The sequence below is a fragment of the Taudactylus pleione genome, unplaced genomic scaffold (genome assembly GCF_031769625.1).
Source record: "Taudactylus pleione unplaced genomic scaffold, aTauple2 ptg000910l, whole genome shotgun sequence".
NCBI lineage: Eukaryota > Metazoa > Chordata > Amphibia > Anura > Myobatrachidae > Taudactylus > Taudactylus pleione.
This window is the reverse complement of record NW_028285311.1, coordinates 987522-1004257: the sequence shown is the minus strand read 5'-3', so window position 1 is coordinate 1004257 and position 16736 is coordinate 987522. Positions and strand designations below refer to the sequence as shown.

Below are 16736 nucleotides of genomic sequence, written 5' to 3'. Positions count from 1 at the left end.
CCCATTCCCAACAGTCACCTCTCCAGTCATCACCCAGACACGACCCCTGGTGTTACTGTATAATGTCCCATTCCCAGCAGTCACCTCTCCAGCCATCACCCAGACACGTCCCCTGGTGTTACTGTATAATGTCCCATTCCCAGCAGTCACCTCTCCAGTCACCACCCAGACACGTCCCCTGGTGTTACTGTATCATGCCCCACTCCCAGCAGGCACCTCTCCAGTCATCACCCAGACACGTCCCCCGGTGTTACTGTATCATGTCCCATTCCCAGCAGTCACCTCTCCAGTCATCACCCAGACACGTCCCCCGGTGTTACTGTATCATGTCCCATTCCCAGCAGTCACCTCTCCAGTCATCACCCAGACACGTCCCCCGGTGTTACTGTATCATGTCCCATTCCCAGCAGTCATCTCTCCAGTCATCACCCAGTCACATCCCCCGGTGTTACTGTATCATGTCCCATTCCCAGCAGTCACCTCTCCAGTCATCACCCAGACACATCCCCCGGTGTTACTGTATGTCTCATTCCCAGCAGTCACCTCTCCAGTCATCACCCAGACACATCCACTGGTGTTACTGTATAATGTCCCATTCCCAGCAGTCACCTCTCCAGTCATCACCCAGACACATCCCCTGGTGTTACTGTATAATGTCCCATTCCCAGCAGTCACCTCTCCAGTCATCACCCAGACACATCCCCTGGTGTTACTGTATAATGTCCCATTCCCAGCAGTCACCTCTCCAGTCATCACCCAGACACATCCCCTGGTGTTACTGTATAATGTCCCATTCCCAGCAGTCACCTCTCCAGTCATCACCCAGACACATCCACTGGTGTTACTGTATAATGTCCCATTCCCAGCAGTCACCTCTCCAGTCATCACCCAGACACATCCCCTGGTGTTACTGTATAATGTCCCATTCCCAGCAGTCACCTCTCCAGTCATCACCCAGACACATCCCCTGGTGTTACTGTATAATGAAGATTAATATATTTTGTAAATATACAAAATATAACATTCAGGCGCTCACAATGGGTGATAATAGCTGACAATATGATATCATTGCAAAATATTATTGGGACTACTTATTGCCGACAGAGCGAACTACTCCATATACCAGCCGGCCGGCGGTAAGCATTAGTGCTCTGCATGAGTGGGGGAGAACTGACTATGATGAAAAAAAAATAAAAAATAATAATAATAATAGTAAGAGGACACCACAGGCTGCTCCCCCTGTACAAAAATAGTAGTAGGACACCACAGGCTGCTCCCCCTGTATAATAACAGGACAACACAGGCTGCTCCCCCTGTATAACTATAATAGCAGGACACCACAGTCTGCTCCCCCTGTACAATAATAGTAATTGGACACCACAGGCTGCTTCCCCTGTATAATAATAACAGGACGCCACAGGCTGCTCCCCCTGTATAATAACAGTAATAAGAGGACACCACAGGCTGCTCCCACTGTATAATAATAGTAATAATAGGACACCACAGGCTGCTCCCCTTGTATAATAATAATAACAACAGGACACCGCAGGCTGCTCCCCCTATATAATAATAATAAAAGGACACCACAGGCTGCTCCCCCTGTATAATAATAGTAATAATAGGACACCACAGGCTGCTCCCCCTGTATAATAATAGTAATAGCAGGACACCACAAGCTGCTCCCCCATATAATAATAGTAACAGGACACTAGAGGCTGCTCCCCTGTATAATAATAACAGGACACCACCGGCTGCTCCCCCTGTATAATAATAGTAAGAGGACACCACAGGCTGCTCCCTCTGTATAATAATAATAGCAGGAAACCACAGGCTGCTCCCCCAAAAATAGTAGCAGGACACCACAGGCTGCTCCCCCTGTATAATAATAGTAATAACAGGACACCACAGGCTGCTCCCCCTGTATAATAATAGTAATAACAGGACACCACAGGCTGCTCCCCCTGTATAATAATAGTAATAACAGGACACCACAGGCTGCTCTCCCTGTATAATAATAGTAATAACAGGACACCACAGGCTGCTCCCCCTGTATAATAATAGTAATAACAGGACACCACAGGCTGCTCCCCCTGTATAATAATAGTAGATGACATTACCAGGGATACAGCAGGAGCCGCCGCTAGAACAGGATCACACGGCAGCCGGTCATGTGACGCTTATGCTGCTGCTGGAGTAAGGGGGAGGAGCTCCGGGCACTAGAGCAGGACTCTATGTACAGCTACAGTAAGTGTCCCCAGTGTGCAAAAGAGACGGAGGCGGCGGCCATTTTCCCGAGGCCCAAATCACTTCATGAAGAACAACGGGTGACTATAGATCCCCTTCAGTGTTTGTTCCCTGGAAGTGACGTAGTAGTGAGGGCGGAAGTGACGTTACACGCCCATACAGTCTCTCTATCATTCCCAACGACTGCAGATACAGGAAGCAGCAATTGTTGTGTTTGGCAGGAGGTAATTATGTTATTATTCTATAGGCTGAGCAGACTCTTGTGTCACTTTACTGTAGTACAGATGGAGCTGACTCTGGTGCTGCATTGTCATTGTGCAGGAGAGTTGCACTCAAGTCTTCTATTTGTATAATACAGGTGGTGCAGACTTTGTTGTTACTATAATACAGGTGGCGCAGACCCCGTTGTTACTATAATAAAGGTGACACAGACCCTGTTGTTAATATAATACAGGTGGAGCAGGCCCCATTGTTACTATAATACAGGTGGAGCAGGCCCCATTGTTACTATAATACAGGTGGAGCAGACCCCATTGTTACTATAATACAGGTGGAGCAGACTTCGTTGTTACTATAATACAGGTGGAGCAGACCCTGTTGTTACTATATTACAGGTGGCGCAGACCCCGTTGTTACTATAATACAGGTGGCGCAGGCCCCATTTTTACTATAATACAGGTGGTGCAGAGTTCATTGTTACTATAATACAGGTGGTGCAGACTTCGTTGTTACTATAATACAGGTGGTGCAGACTCAGTTGTTACTATAATACAGATGGTGCAGACTCAGTTGTTACTATAATACAGGTGGTGCAGACCCCATTGTTACTATAATACAGGTGGTACAGACCCAGTTGTTACTATAATACAGGTGGTGCAGACTCAGTTGTTACTATAATACAGATGGTGCAGACCCAGTTGTTACTATAATACAGGTGGTGCAGACCCAGTTGTTACTATAATACAGATGGTGCAGACCCAGTTGTTACTATAATACAGGTGGTGCAGACTTCGTTCTTACTATAATACAAGTGTCTGATCAGGTCCGCATCCTTAGGCAAATTGCATCAAGTATGTGTCGTGGAGGTCCTGGACTCTTGGCCATGAGAGGACCATTTTTGTGACCTCCAGCAATGCCGTCTGGTGGTCACTGAGCAGCCCTATGAAGCTGGGTCTGAGGGACTTCTGAGAAACACTGACCAAGACTATGTCTCCGGGAATGAGGGGATTAGTGGTCACTCAGTGTACTATTATGTTTATATAGGCAACACTATAGCGTAGTGGACAGCACTTCTACTCTGCTCTGGGGTCGTGACTTTAATTTCAAACCAAGGTGCTGTATGTGTGGATTCTGTATGTTCTCCCCCTGTTTGCATTGGTTTCTTCCAGGTGATCTGGATTCCTCACACTCTCCAAAGCCACACTGGTAGGTTAGTTCGCTTCTTTCATAAATTGTGTGTGTGTGTGCGCTGTCCATGTGGTAGGAAATGTAGATTGTAAGCTCCCCTGGGGCAGAGACAGATGTGACTAAATATCCCCTGTAAAGCACTGTGTAATATGTGCTCACTAGATAAATAACTGGTAAGAAATAGCTTCTAATAATTATATTTATTTCTAGATTTCTGTGCAGGGTGCAGTCAGATCCTTGTTACTAGAAGTCATGTGAGGGTTAGATGTGTCCTGTATAAATTACTGATCACTGATGATGGACAAGGACAGAATTCAGATGACTGAGAGGATACTAAATCTCACCCTGTAGATCATCTACCTGCTGACTGGGGAGGTGAGAGGGTCTGGGAGTGTCATAATGACATCACTTATATCAATAGTAATAATACAGAGACATGACTGGGGAAGGGGAGGGGATGTGGGAGTGTCACAGTGACATCACTTATATCTATAGTAATAATACAGGGAATGACTGGGGAGGTGAGGGGGTCTGGGAGTGTCACAGTGACATCACTTATATCTATAGTAATAATACAGGGACATGACTGGGGAGGTGAGGGGATCTGGGAGTGTCACAGTGACATTACTTATATCTATAGTAATAATACAGGGACATGACTGGGGAGGTGAGAGGGTCTGGGAGTGTCACAGTGACATCACTTATATCTATAGTACTAATACAGGGACATGACTGGGAAGGTGAGAGGGTCTGGGAGTGTCACAGTGACATCACTTATATCTATAGTAATAATAGAGGGATATGACTTGGGAGGTGAGAGGGTCTGGGAGTGTCACAGTGACATCTCTTATATCTATAGTAATAATACAGGGACATGACTGGGGAGGTGAGGGGATCTGGGAATGTCACAGTGATATCAGTTATGCACAATTAACTATTAAAAACTTCCATATAGGTGAATTATAATTTTAGCCTTCTATTGATGGCTTCTGCACTACCCAGGATTACACAGTAGTGAAGAAGACATCCAGTAAGTGTCAGACACCCAGCAGCCGTCCCTGTGTGTCAGGAGGACTGAGCAGGACCCAGAGCCCCATCACGGTGCCTCCACCTCACTCACTGATACATGAGAGACAATAACCAGAAGATTCTGGAACTCACCAACAAGATCATTCAGCTGCTGACTCGAGAGGTGACTGCTGGGAATGGGACATTATACAGTAACACCAGGGGATGTGTCTGGGTGATGACTGGAGAGGTGACTGCTGGGAATGGGACATTATACAGTAACACCAGGGGATGTGTCTGGGTGATGACTGGAGAGGTGACTGCTGGGTATAGGACATTATACAGTAACACCAGGGGATGTGTCTGGGTGATGACTGGAGAGGTGACTGCTGGGAATGAGACATTATACAGTAACACCAGTGGATGTGTCTGGGTGATGACTGGAGAGGTGGCTGCTGGGAATGGGACATTGTACAGTAACACCAGTGGATGTGTCTGGGTGGTGAATGGAGAGGTGACTGCTGGGAAAGGGACATTATACAGTAACACCAGGGGATGTGTCTGGGTGATGACTGGAGAGGTGACTGCTGGGTATAGGACATTATACAGTAACACCAGGGGATGTGTCTGGGTGATGACTGGAGAGGTGACTGCTGGGAATGAGACATTATACAGTAACACCAGTGGATGTGTCTGGGTGATGACTGGAGAGGTGGCTGCTGGGAATGGGACATTGTACAGTAACACCAGTGGATGTGTCTGGGTGGTGAATGGAGAGGTGACTGCTGGGAAAGGGACATTATACAGTAACACCAGGGGATGTGTCTGGGTGATGACTGGAGAGGTGACTGCTGGGAATGGGACATTATACAGTGACACCAGGGGATGTGTCTGGGTGATGACTGGGGAGGTGACTGCTGGGAATGGGACATTATACAGTAACACCGGGGAATGTGTCTGGGTGATGACTGGAGAGGTGACTGCTAGGAATGGGACATTATACAGTAACACCAGGGGATGTGTCTGGGTGATGACTGGAGAGGTAACTGCTGGGAATGGGACATTATACAGTAACACCAGGGGATGTGTCTGGGTGATGACTGGAGAGGTGACTGCTGGGAATGGGACATTATACAGTAACACCAGGGGATGTGTCTGGGTGATGACTGGAGAGGTGACTGCTGGGAATGAGACATTATACAGTAACACCAGTGGATGTGTCTGGGTGGTGACTGGAGAGGTGACTGCTGGGAATGAGACATTATACTGTAACACCAGTGGATGTGTCTGGTGACTGAAGAGGTGACTGCTGGGAATGGGACATTATACAGTAACACCGGGGGATGGTTCTGGGTGATGACTGGAGAGGTGACTGCTGGGAATGGGACATTATACAGTAACACAGGGGATGTGTCTGGGTGGTGACTGCTGGGTAAGGGACATTATACAGTAACACCAGGGGATGTGTCTGGGTGATGACTGGAGAGGTGACTGCTGGGAATGGGACATTATACAGTAACACAGGGGATGTGTCTGGGTGATGACTGGAGAGGTGACTGCTGGGAATGGGACATTATACAGTAACACAGGGGATGTGTCTGGGTGATGACACTATCATTGTGTGTGTCAGGTTCCTATAAGATATCAGGATGTCGCTGTCTATGTCTCCATACAGGAGGGGAGTATATAGAGGAATACAGGGCTCTGTACAAGGACTTGATGATGGAGAATTATTGGCCCCTCACATCACTGGGTAAGAGGAGACTCGTTTTCTGTACTGGAGAGCAGGTATGGGGGCTCCTTATATACATGTAATCTCTTAATCACATATACAGTATGTATGTATATATATATATATATATATATATATATATAGTACCCAGTTACTGTGTGTCTCCTACAGATGGACCCAGTAACAGAAATACCCCAGAGAGATGTCCTCGACCTCTGTATTCACAGGATTGTACAGAGGAGAATCGCAGGACACCACAGGAGCATCAGGTAGATGGGATTTAGGGTCTCACCAATATACAACAGTGACTGTCACTATATGATCTGTAGAGAAGCGGTGTGTGTCTTATACACTGATATTCTATTGTTTTATTTCATGTAATTACATCAGACTTAAATAATTTTTTTGTGTTATGGGTTATTTAGGATGAAGGTCTGGCATTTATAAAGGTTGAAAATATAGAAGAAGAAGAAGAAGAAGAAGAAGAAGAAGACACTTATGTAAGTGATATAAAGGCAGAAGATATAGAGGGAGAAGTAGAGACGTATGTGACTAATATGAAGGCAGAAGATATAGAGGGAGAAGAAGAGACGTATGTGACTGATATGAAGTCAGAAGATATAGAGGGAGAAGAAGAGACATATGTGACTGATATAAAGGCAGAAGATATAGAGGGAGAACAAGAGATGTATGTGACTGATATGAAGGCAGAAGATATAGAGGGAGAAGAAGAGACGTATGTGAGGGGTGATCAGCAGTGTAAGGAGGAGGAAATCCCTACAGATATCTGCACAGGTGAGTAATAAACACTTATTACTGAAAAAATGTCACAAATTCTCCTCATTCAGTCACTACAACAATCTCTTATCCTACACCATCTTTTTTCAGTACAAACTAATGGTGCATACACACGATCAGATTTTTCCTTCAGATATGAACGATAACGATTTAAAAATCGTTCAGTCGTTCATATCTGAAGGAAAATCGTTCATATCTGACATGCCTGAACGATGGACGATCAACGATGCGCGTTCCCGATGGTCAGATAACGATTTCTGACATCTGATGGGTTTGCAGTCAGACTTGGACGATTCCATTCATTTTAATGCAGTCAAAAATCGTTCAATCGTTCAAATCGTTCAAATCGTTCAGATCGTTTAATCGTTCAATCGTTCATCTGACAAATCTGACAAGTCTGACAAATCTGACCGTGTGTACGCTCCATAAGGCATTAAATGTGTCTGCCAAGTGGGGAAGTCAGGACTCATCTGCCCCTCTTAAACTCCTACTCTCCCCCTCACATCATGTCACTGTGTGTTACCAGCCCAGGGATCTGACCAGTCTCCTCCCTACACTCTCTGGTGTATCTCATACATCAGGAGCCATCAGCCCCTATTATACTCCTACTCTCCCCCTCACATCATGTCACTGTGTGTTACCAGCCCAGAGAACTGACCAGTCTCCACGCACTTTCTGGTGTACCTCATACATCAGGAGCCATCAGTCCCTATTATACTCCTGCTCTCTCCCTCACATCATGTCACTGTGTTACCAGCCCAGAGATCTGACCAGTCTCCTCCTCACACTCTCTGGTGTATTTCATACATCAGGAGCCATCAGCCCCTATTATACTCCTGCTCTCCTCCTCACATCATGCCACTGTGTGATACCAGCCCAGAGATCTGACCAGACTCCTCCCCACACTCTCTGGTGTATCTCATACATCAGGAGCCATCAGCCCCTATTATACTCCTACTCTCCCCCTCACATCATGTCACTGTGTGTTACCAGCCCAGAGAACTGACCAGTCTCCACGCACTTTCTGGTGTACCTCATACATCAGGAGCCATCAGTCACTATTATACTCCTGCTCTCCCCCATCACATCATGTCACTGTGTGTTACCAGCCCAGAGATCTGACCAGTCTCCTCCCCACACTCTCTGGTGTATCTCATACATCAGGAGCCATCAGCCCCTATTATACTCCTGCTCTCCCCCTCACATCATGTCACTGTGTGTTACCAGCCCAGAGATCTGACCAGTCTCCTCCCCACACTCTCTGGTGTATCTCATACATCAGGAGCTATCAGCCCCTATTATACTCCGGGTCTCCTCCTCACATCATGTCACTGTGTGTTACCAGCCCAGAGATCTGACCAGTCTACTCCCCACACTCTCTGGTGCATCTCATACATCAGGAGCCATCAGCCCCTATTATACTCCTACTCTCCCCCTCACATCATGTCACTGTGTGTTACTAGCCCTGACCAGTCTCCTCCCCACACTCTCTGGTGTAACTCATACATCAGGAGCCATCAGCCTCTATTATAGTCCTGCTCTCCCCCTCACATCATGTCACTGTGTGTTTCCTAATTAGAGATCTGACCAGTCTCCTCCCCACACTCTCTGGTGTATCTCATACATCAGGAGCCATCAGCCCCTATTATACTCCTGCTCTCCCCCTCACATCATGTCACTGTGTGTTACCAGCCCAGAGATCTGACCAGTCTCCTCCCCACACTCTCTGGTGTATCTCATACATCAGGAGCCATCAGCCCCTATTATACTCCTGCTCTCCCCCTCACATCATGTCACTGTGTTACCAGCCCAGAGATCTGACCAGTCTCCTCCCCACACTCTCTGGTGCATCTCATACATCAGGAGCCATCAGCCCCTATTATACTCCTACTCTCCCCCTCACATCATGTCACTGTGTGTTACCAGCCCTGATCAGTCTCCTCCCCACACTCTCAGGTGTAACTCATACATCAGGAGCCATCAGCCCCTATTATACTCCTGGTCTCCTCCTCACATCATGTCACTGTGTGTTACCAGCCCAGAGATCTGACCAGACTCCTCCCCACACTCTGTGGTGTATCTCATACATCAGGAGCCATTAGCCCCTATTATACTCCTGCTCTCTCCCTCAGATCATGTCACTGTGTGTTACCAGCCCAGAGATCTGACCAGACTCCTCCCCACACTCTCTGGTGTATCTCATACATCAGGAGCCATCAGCCCCTATTATACTCCTGCTCTCCCCCTCACATCATGTCACTATGTTAACAGCCCAGAGATCTGACCAGTCTCCTCCCCACACTCTCTGGTGTATCTCATACATAAGGAGCCATCAGCCCCTATTATACTCCTGCTCTCCCCATCACATCATATCACTGTGTGTTACCAGCCCAGAGATCTGACCAGTCTCCTCCCCACACTCTCTGGTGTATCTCATACATCAGGAGCCATCAGCCCCTATTATACTCCTGCTCTCCCCATCACATCATGTCACTGTGTGTTACCAGCCCAGAGATCTGACCAGTCTCCTACCCACACTCTCTGGTGTATCTCATACATCAGGACCCATCAGTCCTTATTATACTCCTGCTCTCCCCCTCACATCATGTCACTGTGTGTTACCAGGCCAGAGATCTGACCAGTCTCCTCCCCACACTCTCTGGTGTATCTCATACATCAGGAGCCATCAGCCCCTATTATACTCCTGCTCTCCCCCTCACATCATGTCACTGTGTGTTACCAGGCCAGAGATCTGACCAGTCTCCTCCCCACACTCTCTGGTGTATCTCATACATCAGGAGCCATCAGCCCCTATTATACTCCTGCTCTCCCCCTCACATCATGTCACTGTGTGTTACCAACCCAGAGATCTGACCAGTCTCCTCCCTACACTCTCTGGTTTATCTCATACATAAGGAGCCATCAGCCCCTATTATACTCCTGCTCTCCCCATCACATCATGTCACTGTGTGTTACCAGCCCAGAGATCTGACCAGTCTCCTTCCCACACTCTCTGGTGTATCTCATACATCAGGAGCCATCAGCCCCTATTATACTCCTGCTCTCCCCATCACATCATGTCACTGTGTGTTACCAGGCCAGAGATCTGACCAGTCTCCTCCCCACACTCTCTGGTGTATCGCATACATCAGGAGCCATCATCCCCTATTGTAGTCCTGCTCTCCTCCTCACATCATGTCACTGTGTGTTACCAGCCCAGAGATCTGTCCAGTCTCCTCCCCACACTCTCTGGTGTATCTCATACATCAGGAGCCATCAGCCCCTATTATACTCCTGCTCTCCCCTCACATCATGTCACTGTGTGTTACCAGCCCAGAGATCTGACCAGTCTCCTCCCCACACTCTCTGGTGTATCTCATACATCAGTGCAAAGGATGTAGCTATACTAAGTAAATCACTGGTCAATTTGATGAAAGCCCATATAACAGCCATGATTCTGGCTTGTGCACTACCACATGTGACAGCACCCACTATGTTTTTTGAATATTATGTGATTGTCAGTATACTGTGTACTACCCATCACACACACAGATACAACCACACACCCGTAATTGCACAGTTCCTTCTTCACTTTCTGTGCCTAGATGCTCTGTACTGTTACACTTTATCTGCTGACCTGTCTCTGTATCCTTCTCTGCCCTCCTGCTGTCTTCCTCATTCTGCTGTTACTTATCTGTGACCTGCACCATTCCGCTGTCCTGCTCTCTCCCCCGCTCTATGCCATTCCCCTCCCCTGTCCTGCTTCCTCCCCCGCTCTATGCCATTCCCCTACCCTGTCCTGCTTCCTCCCCCGCTCTGTGCCATTCCCCTACCCTGTCTTTCTGCCTACCCTGCTCTGTGCCCTGCACCATTCCCCTACCCTGTTCTTCTGCCTCCCCTGCTCTGTGCCCTGCTCTATTCCCCCTAGCCTGTCCTGCTGCATCTCCCACTCTGTGCCCTGCGCCATTCCCCTAGCCTGTCCTGCTGCCTCCCTCGCTCTCTATACACTTGGGCATTACCTTACCCTGTCCTGCTGCCTCCCCCACTCTGTTCACTTGGGCATTACCTTACCCTGTCCTGCTGCCTCCCCCGCTCTGTACGCTTGCGCATTCCGCTACCCTGTCCTGCCTCCCCCGCTCTGTACCCTTGGGCATTCCCCTACTATGTGCCATTCCCCTCTCCTGCTGCCTCCTCTGCTTTGTGCCTTTCCTCTACTGTGTCCTGCTGCCTCCCCCGCTCTGTACGCTTGCGCATTCCGCTACCCTGTCCTGCCTCCCCCGCTCTGTACCCTTGGGCATTCCCCTACTATGTGCCATTCCCCTCTCCTGCTGCCTCCTCTGCTTTTTGCCTTTCCTCTACTGTGTCCTGCTGCCTCCCTCGCTCTGCCCTTGGACATTCCCTACCCTGTCCTTCCGCCTCCTCCGCTCTGTACCCTTGGGCATTCCCCTACCCTGTCCTGCTGCCTCCCCTGCTCTGTGCCTTTCCTCTGCTGTGTCCTGCTGCCTCCCCCACTCTGCCCTTGGATAGTCCCTATCCTGTACTGCTGCCTCCCTCGCTCTGTGCCATTCCCCTACCCGTCCTGCTGCCTCCCCTACTCTGTGCCCTCTGCCGTTCTCCTACCTTGTCCTGCTGCCTCCCTTACTCTGCGTACTGCTCCGTTCCCATAGCCTGTCCTGCTGCCTCCCCCGCTCTGTGCCCTTCTCTATTCCCCTACCCCGTCCTGCTGCCTCTCCCGCTCTGTGCCCTGCTCTATTCCCCCTACCCTGTCCTGCTGCCTCTGTGCCCTGCTCTATTCCCCTACTATGTCCTGCTGCCTCCCCCGCTCTGTGCCGTTCCCCCTACCCTGTCCTGCCTCCCCCACTCTGTGCCGTTCCCCTACCATGTCCTGCTGCCTCCCCTGCCCTGTGCCCTGCTCCATTCCCCTACCCTATGCTGCTGCCTCTGTGCCCTGCTCTATTCCCCTACCCTGTCCTGCTGCCTCTGTGCCCTGCTCTATTCCCCTACCCTGTCCTGCTGCCTCTGTGCCCTGCTCTATTCCCCTACTGTGTCCTGCTGCCTCCACCCGCTCTGTGCCGTTCCTCTACCCTGTCCTGCTGCCTCCCCCGTTCTGCCCTTGGACATTGCCTACCCTGTCCTGCTGCCTCCCCCTCTGTGTTCCATCATCATTCTGTGTAGCTCTGTCCTATCGCTCTTCCTCCCTCTGAGCAATTAAATACAGTGAATCATTACCCTAGTTTAGTAGCATGACTCTGGTGGGGCTTCTCTCCCTGAGGATGACCAGAGGACCATATAGAGGCTGCTTTTGCTATTTATGTATCCACCTGGAGAACTTTGTGTAGTGTGGACGCAGCTGTTAGTAATTATCCCACAAGTTTCCCCTGTTTATGTATGAGGGCGGTCTAGATGGATATTGTCCATCACTGGTTGAGATTGTCCTTGTGGCTGGATCTATGACTTGTGCAGATAATGTGCTTGTGTCATTTTATCTGTTCAATGAGAGTCTTGTTTCTTGTTGGTTCATTTGTTAATGTAATAATGTGGTCACTGTTTGTATATGCAAATTATACATAAAATTAAACAGCTAAACCTCTTAATTTATAACATGGTGGTGTAGTGGGGTTAGGATTGCTGCCTCACAGCACTAAGTTCATGAGTTTAATTTTCAACCAAAGTGATGTGTGGAGTTTTGCATTTTTTTTCCTGGAAAAATCATAGTGGTAGGTTAATTGACCTGTGACCCAAATAAAGCATATTGTGTGTGCAAGTAGATATGGTTGTGAATATAGATTGTAAGCCTATTGGCCAAATATTCTCTGTAAGGCGCTGTGAAATGTGTGAGCTTTATGAAGAACTCTGAATAATAATAATAGTTATTGTATTTCCAGCAGATGGACGCACAAGCAGGAATGACTTAGAGGGAGATCTCATCTTGTCTACAGATATTAAAATAGAAGATAACACCACACATGAATCTCCAGGAGATAATCCCGTTATGCTAAATATACATCCAGTACCTCACAGTGCAGATATATCATCTGATCCCTCTGATTGTGACCAATGTTCTCCTGATACCTCAGCTTTTGTTACACATAGAGCAGCTCATACACCTGATAAAATATTTCCCTGTTCTGTGTGTGGGAAATATTTTACATATAAATCAGATCTTGTTTTTCATCAGAGACGTCACACAGGTGATAAACCATTTCCATGCTCTGAGTGTAGTAAATGTTTTACACAGAAATCAAATCTTGTTACACATCAGAGATGTCACACAGGTGAGAGGCCATTTCCATGTTCTGAATGTGGGAAATATTTTAAACTGAAATCACATCTTGTTACACATCAGAGAAGTCACACAGGTGAGAAACCATTTCCATGCTCTGAGTGTGGGAAATGTTTTACACAGAAATCTGTTCTTGTTACACATCAGAGAAGTCATACAGGTGAGAAACCATTTCCATGTTCTGAGTGTGGGAAATATTTTACACGGAAATCATATCTTGTTGTGCATCAGAGACGTCACACAGGTGAGAAACCATTTCCATGTTCTGAGTGCAGTAAATGTTTTACACAGAAATCAAATCTTGTTGTGCATCAGAGAAGTCACACAGATGAGAAACCATTTCCATGTTCTGAGTGTGAGAAATGTTTTACATATAAATCAGATCTTGTTATTCATCAGAGAAGTCACACAGGTGTGAAGTCATTTCCATGTTCTGAGTGTGGGAAATGTTTTACACGTAAAACGAACCTTGTTACACATCAGATGTCACACATGAAAAAAGTTTTTCTATGAACTAATACAAAACATGGTTTTAGTAACACTCCAGTCACACAGCATTTTAAGTTCTTCATCCACAGATAATTGGTATGTGTCATTAATATAAAAAGAGGAGGAACGTGCAGCGCTAAAGAAATCTCAACAACAATAAATAATATAGGGCTTGGTAAAGATGCATTAAAATGTATACTATCTAATATTAATACACGCAGGAAATTATATATATTTATATAAGTATGATTCCAGTATCAGAATATACCGTGATACTTTCCATGTGGTTCTCATTATGCCTAAATCTAAGCTCTTCATATTCTAAGTATTTGCAGAATAAGTCTCCAATAGTGACCTAGGACAAATATTAATTTGCTTAGATAGATATCTATCTATCTGCCCTCATTAGTGTAATTGGGCGCGTGGGTGTGATCATATCATGTGACTCACTAGTGGACACTATCGCACGTTATTACTAATATTATCAACCTTATAACTATGCAATATGATATTATAATGTGTTTATAACGTGATCTTGATCCCGGTGATGCTGCCGCTATACAGATCACAAATCCGTTATCTTTACTATATCATGTATGTAATTTATACCTTATGGTGTTATAACTTAGGAGAATCGCTATGATATATATAACATGTGATAATTGGAATTGGTCAGCTCCATCATGTGACATTGTACACATGCTATGTTCCTGGAGACCTGTATTTCTATATCTTCCCCATGACAACTCTTACTCACTGTTACTGGTGTAACCGGTCATGTGATTGCGGTTTACCATGTGACTGGGTGGAACAAATCATCCAAGCCTCTTGCTGGTTTTTCTACAGATATCTCCTTGATTGGTCCATTCCAGTCATGTGTGTGTGTTTATATCACATGACCGGGTGGATCTGATTATCCAGACTCCCTCTCTAGTTCATTCTGGAACTCTGCAGAGATTAACATGATTGGTTCGTTCCGATCATGTGCTGTTGAATACATCATGTGACACGGACTTGGGCCCGGCTGCTGTGCTGCATTAATTGGTAAATGGACCTTTTTATTCTTAGGGTTTATATTGTTTTTACAAACTCATTTGCTGATTATACATTAGATACTGATTGTTTTCTATGTAATATATTTATTCTTACATATCACATGACTAATTATGGTTCCCCTCCTGATGCCTGTTTGATGTGCTCCTTGGGTATATAAGGCAGCCATATTATACTGTATAATACATGCTTCTGATGAGGTTGTGGGTCTAATTCCACACCAAAATGCGTTAGTAACTTTATCCACTGGACACGGTTGGGCCACTTGTCCTTCCTTATCTGGACCAGGAGTGAAAGCAGGAATATGGGAACATCCAGCGATTACACCGGCCAGCCATCACCCACTGCGAGCTTTCCTGCTAAAGACTGGACGGACTTCTGTCACAGCAACCTGGTAATATAATTATCTGCCAACTGGCCATTACCCGGATGCACCAAACTTCTTTCCATCACCTATTAGCTTGTGACGTTACCATTAATATCTGGTTCTCTATTTACTATTATTGGTGCCCACTTATTTGTAATCAGAATTTGTCTGAATACCAGTGACCTATGTTTTATATGATCTATGTGTTATGTTTCTAATTTCTATTATTTGATATTTTCATATTAAATACTATAATATTTTTGTATCTTTATCAGGCCGTATATTATTTATTGTTGTTTATATTTCCCTAGCGCTGTACAACCCTCCTCTTTGTATAATGTGTTATATCTTATTGGAGGATGACCCCCATCTATGTATAGCTGCTATATAACTCCTCATACATCACCTATCAGATCTAATCTTTCCTAATCCTCCATGTGTCAGTAATATAAAACTGGGATAGATCACTCAGGTGACACTTATAGTATTGTCTTTATTCTATTAGATATCAGCACCACTCTCTGCAGTAATAACAGACCACGTCATTGTTATATAGAGGATACATTTTATGTATATCAGTCATACACAGAGAAGATAAATACATTATTATACTATTAGATATCAGCACCACTCTCTGCAGTAATAACAGACCACGTCATTGTTATATAGGGGATACATTTTATGTATATCAGTCATACACAGAGAAGATAAATACATTATTATACTATTAGATATCAGCACCACTCTCTGCAGTAATAACAGACCACGTCGTTGTTATATAGGGGATACATTTTATGTATATCAGTCATACACAGAGAAGATAAATACATTATTATACTATTAGATATCAGCACCACTCTCTGCAGTAATAACAGACCACGTCGTTGTTATATAGGGGATACATTTTATGTATATCAGTCATACACAGAGAAGATAAATACATTATTATACTATTATATATCAGCACCACTCTCTGCAGTAATAACAGACCACGTCATTGTTATATAGGGGATACATTATATGTATATCAGTCATACACGGAGAAGATAAAATACATTATTATACTATTAGATATCAGCACCACTCTCCGCAGTAATAACAGACCACGTCATTGTTATATAGGGGATACATTTTATGTATATCAGTCATACACAGAAGATAAATACATTATTATACTATTAGATATCAGCACCACTCTCTGCAGTAATAACAGACCACGTCATTGTTATATAGGGGATACATTTTATCTATATCAGTCATACACAGAGAAGATAAATACATTATTATACTATTAGATATCAGCACCACTCTCTGCAGTAATAACAGACCATGTCGTTGTTATATAGGGGATACAT

General features: G+C 45.7%; 1 protein-coding gene across 6 annotated transcripts; it reads left to right on the top strand.

The window, feature by feature from the left end:
- Positions 1-2381: 2381 nt before the first annotated feature.
- LOC148473819 (uncharacterized) lies at positions 2382-15652 on the top strand. 6 transcript variants are annotated; one of them, XM_088459428.1, is made up of 7 exons: positions 2382-2468; positions 3862-4026; positions 4654-4843; positions 6335-6412; positions 6563-6660; positions 6817-7186; positions 13075-15652. In XM_088459428.1, the coding sequence occupies exons 4-7, from the start codon at positions 6379-6381 to the stop codon at positions 13983-13985; spliced, it is 1413 nt and encodes a 470-aa protein (XP_088315554.1). In that variant the 5' UTR covers positions 2382-2468; positions 3862-4026; positions 4654-4843; positions 6335-6378; the 3' UTR covers positions 13986-15652. The 6 variants fall into 6 exon arrangements, with proteins under 6 accessions (XP_088315554.1, XP_088315553.1, XP_088315557.1 ...); XM_088459427.1 differs by having other exon boundaries at positions 4607-4843; XM_088459431.1 differs by having other exon boundaries at positions 4607-4843; positions 13078-15648.
- The last annotated feature ends 1084 nt before the right edge of the window (positions 15653-16736 follow it).

Bases quoted from the DNA above. Each gene is read 5' to 3' on its own strand.
- LOC148473819 (XM_088459428.1), top strand. From the start codon at position 6,379: ATGATGGAGAATTATTGGCCCCTCACATCACTGG. The intron at 6,661-6,816 runs GTAGATGGGATT...TGGGTTATTTAG, and splicing joins GGACACCACAGGAGCATCAG to GATGAAGGTCTGGCATTTAT. The intron at 7,187-13,074 runs GTGAGTAATAAA...TTGTATTTCCAG, and splicing joins CCCTACAGATATCTGCACAG to CAGATGGACGCACAAGCAGG.